General features: G+C 35.1%; 1 protein-coding gene across 1 annotated transcript in view; it reads left to right on the forward strand.

Moving 5' to 3' along the window:
* Positions 1 to 5217, forward strand: part of Tbx20 (T-box transcription factor 20) — a 51596-nt gene extending 46379 nt beyond the window's left edge. The window contains exon 8 of the mRNA XM_005319191.5: positions 362 to 5217. Within this exon, the coding sequence (XP_005319248.1) occupies positions 362 to 702 (341 nt within the window). The 3' untranslated portion in view covers positions 703 to 5217. The remainder of the gene's footprint in view (positions 1 to 361) is intronic.
* The last annotated feature ends 2148 nt before the right edge of the window (positions 5218 to 7365 follow it).

Raw genomic sequence — 7365 nt, forward strand, 5'->3', positions numbered from 1 at the left:
GTTGAGACTTAGACATCCATAAGGAGTCTTTTTTATGGAGATGCTGCAAAAGTTAGAACACAGATATTTGGAGCCCCAGGGAATCAGTTCATCACCTTCAGGCAAGCTATTGTGTTTTGGTCATTCTGTGGGAATATGCAAGCCATTTAGTGAGTTAAGTCTTTTTTCAGTTAGTAAATTCTTTCATGCAGGATTTAAATAATATCTTCATATCTAAAAAGGTAGATTTGGCCCATGACAAATCTCATGTGCAGTTATCTTTTCAAATCATAGATCTATTAAATATTTTTGAAAATAAATAGAACTTTACAGATAATGCCATTCCAGTCTAATGAGTGTTTTTTTTTTTTTTTCCTCATAGGGTCAGCCTTTACAACATCTGACAATTTGTCTCTCAGCTCCTGGGTATCATCTTCTTCCAGTTTTCCTGGATTTCAGCACCCACAGTCTCTGACTGCTCTTGGCACCAGCACAGCATCCATAGCAACACCCATTCCTCACCCCATACAGGGTTCTCTGCCACCATATAGTCGGCTGGGGATGCCTCTGACCCCATCAGCCATTGCGAGCTCCATGCAAGGGAGTGGTCCAACGTTCCCTTCATTCCACATGCCACGGTACCATCACTACTTTCAGCAGGGGCCCTATGCTGCCATCCAGGGACTACGCCACTCCTCTGCTGTGATGACACCATTTGTATGACTCTTCTAAAAAGGGGAGAATTTAGATCCAGAATGTGCAAATGGGTATGGAAATATAGGCAGGGTTGGGTGGGCGGGATGGCGGGTATTGGGAGCAGGGGCTCTCCAAGATACATGGGACCTATTAAAGAGGAGAGCTGGACTCACAATAAAATCTAATGCTAAGGGAATGCACCATGGACCAGGATTCATCTGTAGTTGGGAGAATATCTCTTAGAGAACTTAAGTTGGGAACCTGTCTTAGGTTCAGGAGAGAATCAACATAAAGTTCTTAGCCAGCCTAAATCTTGCAACTAATAGGATATTAATTTACCCAGAAAGCTTAATAATATAAGGCAGATGAATGTTAAGGTGCTTTACTCCTTAGTTAAAAATGCTGTGTCAATGCAGTAATGTATAAAATCAGTGTGTATAGGTTTTCTTTCTGCTTTCCACAGTTAAAAGAAATCTTCAAAGAGGCAATACTATATAGCATACTGACCATATGACTAACTTAAGTCAGTTTCTCCCTGTAGAAAGTGGGAGCCAATAGAGAAATATCTGTAGTGCTGTAGCTTAAGCATGTTTAGTTTTTTGTATTTAGTTTGCTGGGGAAGGAGCTGAGATAATGCTAATGCATCCTGTTGTGTGGATGAATATGTGTAGTAAGCCTTCACAAAGCTCTTTTTGCAATATTGAAGGGCCAGTACTTGACAAGCTCAGTCTTTATAGTCTTTTTTCTTTCTAATTCTCTTTCTTACAACAACTTGTTGGTTTTGAAGCAAGGGCCTCTCTAGATTAAGGACTGATTTTTTTTTTTCTGGGCTGCATTCTAAATATACTACTGACTTACCACTGAGGAACCCTCCAAAGCCTATGCATGATGATATGTGAGGCTTTATTTCACTTACAGCTTAAATAAAAAGATGGTTGTTCTGTTCTGAAAGGAATTTTTCTACCAAGGGAGCCAAAGGCCCCTTCATTTTCACTTCAGCTTTTGGGAGACTTTATGGATGTTAAAATGCACTGGCCCATATTCTTATTTTTGATAAATCTGCTTTGTTGCTGCTGCCACTGATTGACAGGGTTTGAGAATGACCATTCTAAATGCTTGGGTAGCCATGATTTAGTGTGCTCATGTGTAGTAATGTGCCCATGTATCTGACTTACCTTTTTTCCTTACTGTGTTACATTTGGAGACTCTTACCATTTTCTCACTCCTCAATATGAAATTGCATATTAACTTGCTGACAAAAAACATTGGTAGTTCTTATAAGTCCATTAGAGCTTCATCCACTTTATTTTCAACTTTTGCTATCTTCTTAAGCCTTTCTTTAATGTGTATAATAGTAATTAGTTATATTTTAATTCTGTATAATCCATATTATTTTTGAGCATCATATATCTTAGCATTTACAGTCTGGGTAACCACATTTGGTATTTAGCAACAGTTCATTTTCATAATAATAAAGATTTAATGAAGTTAATAGTCTTTCAACTCAAGGTATAATGCATTCCAGCTATAGGATGTAAACTGTCTTCTTAGCCAATTTCCTCAAAACTCTAATTTAATATCTATATGTAATTTTCATTCTATTCTGTTCTTACTGCAAAAGTATTGAATCTATTATGAGAGATGGGAAATATTGTTACTGACAGTAGAAGTGTATTTGGGGGGTAAATGCAATATACTTATCACATCAGACTTCCATAGATTTTATTTGGTTGTTTAACGTTAGACTTCTACACATCAAATGCCTTTTTTGGGCATGTTCAGCCCATGAAACAAGGCATCTTGACATAGTCTGACCATGAGATGCCAATTTTGGATTTTACACTTGCCATTTTTCACTGAATCCTAAAGTCTACTTACAAAGGAGCACAGACTCTGTTAACAAAGCATTTCAAAGCCCTATGGCATATACTGTAGGTTACTTTCTAACTTCTTGCATGTTATGCTGTAGCATCCTTAGGTAGTTTACTTTCAGAGTACAGATGTGCAGTTCTTTAAACAAAGCAGTTATGACTAATGTTTAGATAGGGACTTAATGTTTAATAGTTGGCCTATTGCCAGTATTCCTTTGAATACAGAGTGCTGTTGCCTAAAGCAGGAATAACAAAAGATGCTATTTTACACAATGATGCCACTTAATTACTGGTTGGCTTAAGTGGATCTGTGTCTAAATTTCCTTTTCAAAGAGAATTAGAGGATTATTTACTATTTGAAAGTTCTCCCAATAGCAAGTAGGCTTATGTGTCTTTTTGTGAAATGTAGTTGTATACCATTATTTCCTAACTTATAACTTTGTTTTGTAATTAAGCAATGTGAGACTAAAACTAGGGTAGACTGCTTAAAGAAAAGCAAAGCAGGCTCTGGAAAAATGATCCCTGAAATTCTACATGGGATATATTTTTAAGCACTGGTCTTACCTGAACTAGAGAGAAAAAGCACAAGAGAAACAGATTGCAAGCAAATCGGTCACTCTAGTCATGGGAACCAAGAGGTAGACATTAACCCCACCTGAGTCATTCCAAATGATTCTGTTGTCAATTCTTATTGACCCCTGGGGAGCTTAGTATTTAAAATTCGAAATCTATTCTACCTAAGGTGATTGCAAGAACTATATATTTAATGGGAAAGCCAACCAAATGATAACAACCAGGAGTTACATTTGTAATAAATTCTTGTTTTTTCCTCTAAGTATATTACAGTATCAAAAAGCACAGCTAATGTGCAGTGCTGCTAAAAAGAGTTCCTGCCTGTCAGACCAGATTGGTGGAACTGTAAGGAATCAAATCAGTTTATAACTTAGTAGGCTCTGCATTTGAGATTTGTTTTTAAAACAATTGTCAATAATTTTAAGTTCAGTTATTCTTTCTACTTATTTAGTAAATCTCTTCCCTCCTCTGCCTACCTTTAGCAGTACAAGCAATAAATATATCCATCTTGTGTCTAACATATCACAAATTTTTAGGTAACAGGTCTCGATTAACAATTTTGTATTGCGTTGCTGGTCACTTTGAGTTTATACCAATTGTATCTTTCTGGGAGGGCCTATCACCATTTCTGATAGTTGGGCACTGAGTGCATGATATTATAAAGCTTCCTGATGATGCCGTATTATCTAGCAAGCACCCTTGTGTAGGGCTAAACTGCAGGCGGTACAGTGACTTCTGGGGCATTCCAAGATCTCTCCTCTTCCACCTTTATCCACACTTCTGTCATTTTGTTTCTTTAGCCACAGCCATCTCCTAAACAAAAAGGAAAAGGAAACCCTCTAAAAGCCCAGGAAATAAATGTGAAGTATCTTCATCTCATACTGCTTATGAATTTTTCGGAATTTTTCTATGTTTCACATTAGCTTTTCACACTGTCTTGCTTATATAAAGCCCGGTTATACTGAGAACGAGCACCTTCAAGTAAAGTGTATGGAACGACTTTATACCCCATTAAATATACAGACAAGGTTAATCATGACTTAGTAACTAAAGCTCCAGAAATTCAGTTATGCAATATATAGGGAAACATCACAAGAAAACGAACACTTTATTCTATCTTCCACTGATTTAAGTGAGTAAAATTGTTTTCATTATGAAATGGATAGAGAATTGATAATTATTAAAACAAGAAGATGCTCTAGCCTAAATCTAGACAGAAGATTTTCAACTTGCTCCTCTACTGAGTGGTGCCTGAGAGGAGTTTTGTATAAATTTTTATATTACGTTAGAATTAAAGGATTCTTTTTTCTGTAAACAAGCAAATGTTACAGACTCTTAAAACTTTAGAAAATCATAAAACTCTTCCTTCATTACTTCCTCATTCATTCCATTTATAAAATATCCTAGTTCTTATTTTTCTTCAGCATGCTTAAATATAGAAAAGTTCATTTATAAATATTTGATGGGCAAGTAATCCAAAAATATTTTCCAGCCTTCTTTCTGTTTCTCTCTCAAATAATTTCAATCCCCTCTCCCCTTTAAACAAAGTAGAAGGTAATAACTTTTCATTGTTTCAAGTAATAAGTAAATAACATTTTTGTGAAATAGTATAAATGGACAAAAAATACAATTTGTTGTATTTTACTTTTGGTACATTAACATATTGTATTTAGTTAATTTTTTTTAATTTCCAAAACCTAAAAGAAGTTCTTTTATTTCCTAAAGGGTAAAATTAGATATGCCTCTTTAGACTATCACAGTTTCATGGTTTGCTGTGTCTTCGTTTGCTTACTGAACTGTGTGAGAACCATCACTGTAATGAAGTGTGTGTGTTCAGGGTGGGAGGGAAGGGCTTGGGAAATGTTCTATGGAAAAAAGGAAATTATACGCGTAATACTATGAAGTAACATCTAATGAAGTTCTTTTTAAGTGCAATATATTTATTTCTGCTAGAAATGTATTATCAACCTTATGTAATATTTGAAGCAGTACATGTTATTTGTAAACAGCTTAAAATTATATATTACCCCAAATTGTACAGAAGTACAAATGTGTGGATATCAGTTTCTTTCATTAAAAATGGTGTGGTTTTGATATATATGCACACATTTACATCTCTCATTATCTTACACACTGTAACTTTTGGTACCTTTTTCCTCACCTGAAAGAAAGATTAAGTGACACCATGTGGTCACAGCTGGCCTCTCCTAGACCAGACACAGCACTGGCGTATAACACAATATTGTAGCATGGTTTTTAATTACATTTGAATGACATCAGCAAAAGCATTACTCGTGTACCCCACCATTTCCCATTTTTCTACACCTAGTCCCCTTCTGTTTATCTTATATAATGTACCCTCAGAATCCTGTGATTTTTGTACCTCTTGTACTGAATGGTCCTGAAGACCACATAAAACTTAAAGAATTCCTACCTATCATTCCAGCCATGGGTACTTGGATGTGCTATAATGATATTACACAAAGCAGGTTGACCAAAATAAGATTAGTCAAATTCAAAGTCCTAATCCTCCTTCCAAATGACAGTCCTTCAAAATATGTGGCATTATCAGACCTTCTGCTTTCAAGTTTGCTCTTACCCTTAAATTTTTGTTCATGTTGAACAACAACCTTTTAAAAATCATTTAGTTAGAAAAATTTCAAGTTTTAAGAAAAGTTGCAAGAATGGTATAACAAAATTCTGTACATCCTTAACCCAGATTCATCTGTTGCTACCTTTAGCGCTATTTGCTTTATCTTGTGCACACTGTGTACACACACACACACACACACACACATACACACAGTGCACATCTAAGTAATATATAGAGCTTGCTCTCTGAATCATTATGGATTAAGTTGAACATATGCCCCATTGTGTCTAAATAATTCAGAGTATATTTAAAAAATAAAGATTTCATTAAATAACCACAGGACTGTTAGCAATTTCAGAAGATTTAACAACGACACAACACTTTAATCTAGCTTCTGTATTTGTTTTGACAAATATGTACTCATGATTCAAAATATCAATATGTACTCATTTTTGTCAAATGACCTGTAGTGTCTTTTGTAGCACATTATTTCTAACAGAATAGAACCACTTGGTCTTTTATGACCAAAGGATTCTTATTTTTCAATGGTTTATAATTTATTATTATACTTAATTATTCTGATGCTCAAATTATTCCAGTTTTGCCATCTGACAAAAGTGAGTTCATATTGTTATTTTTAATTCCAAAGCATTCCCAGTAGGGTCCTTTTTACCTTTGACACATTGCATCTTTATCTGGTCTCTTCCATGGTATGTACCCTGGATCCCAACAATGTCAACATATTTGTTAAATTATATAACAAATTTTATATTTTTCACTCATACTATCTATCAAAAACAAGCCGATTAAAAAGGAGTCAGGGCCTGTGCAGTGAAGCACACCTGTAATCCCAGTGACTCAGGAGGCTGAGGCAGATGGATTGCAAGTTCAAGGCCAGCCTTAGCAACTTACAGAGGCCCTGAGCAACTTAGAAGACCCTGCCTCAAAAAAAAAATAATAATAATAAGGGCTGGGGATGTGGCTCAGTGGTTAAGCACTCTTGGGTTAAATACACAGTACAAAACAAAACAAAACAAGGTAGGATATATTTGCTGTTGTTTCCCTGATATTCAACTTAAGAGTATTGTCACAGACACATTCAGAATTTAGGTGAGGGTCCTTCTTGCCTTCCTTGCAGCACAGCTGAGTTTATTTTTCAGTTTTCTTTTTGTTTAAATGGATTTTTCTTCCCATACTTATTGTTTTAAAAATATACAAAAAATTAACAAGCTTCAAACAACAACAAAAAATAACTCATATAATTAATGATTAGCAAGGTTGTAGTACAAGGTTAATATTTAAAAAGTCGATTGTCTTCCTCTATGCCAGAAATGAACAACTGGAATTTGAAGTAAAAGCAAAACACCATTTATATCAGCACTAAACAAGTGAAAAATAAAAACGTGATATAAATAAACAAAATATGTTCAAGGTCTGAGTGAGAAAAACTACAAAATGCTGAAGAAAGAAGTCAAAGAAAAGTTAAATAAATGGGGAGATACTGGAGATACTGCATGTTATGATTAGGAAGACTCAATATTGTGAAGATGTCACTTTTTCCCAATTTGTAGTTTCAGCATAGTACTGATAAAAATCCCAGCAGGTTAATTGTGGCTATAAAATAAGCTTCTAAAGTTTATGTGGAAAGGCTAA

This window comes from Ictidomys tridecemlineatus, chromosome 2, assembly GCF_052094955.1.
Source record: "Ictidomys tridecemlineatus isolate mIctTri1 chromosome 2, mIctTri1.hap1, whole genome shotgun sequence".
NCBI classification, from domain to species: Eukaryota; Metazoa; Chordata; class Mammalia; order Rodentia; family Sciuridae; genus Ictidomys; species Ictidomys tridecemlineatus.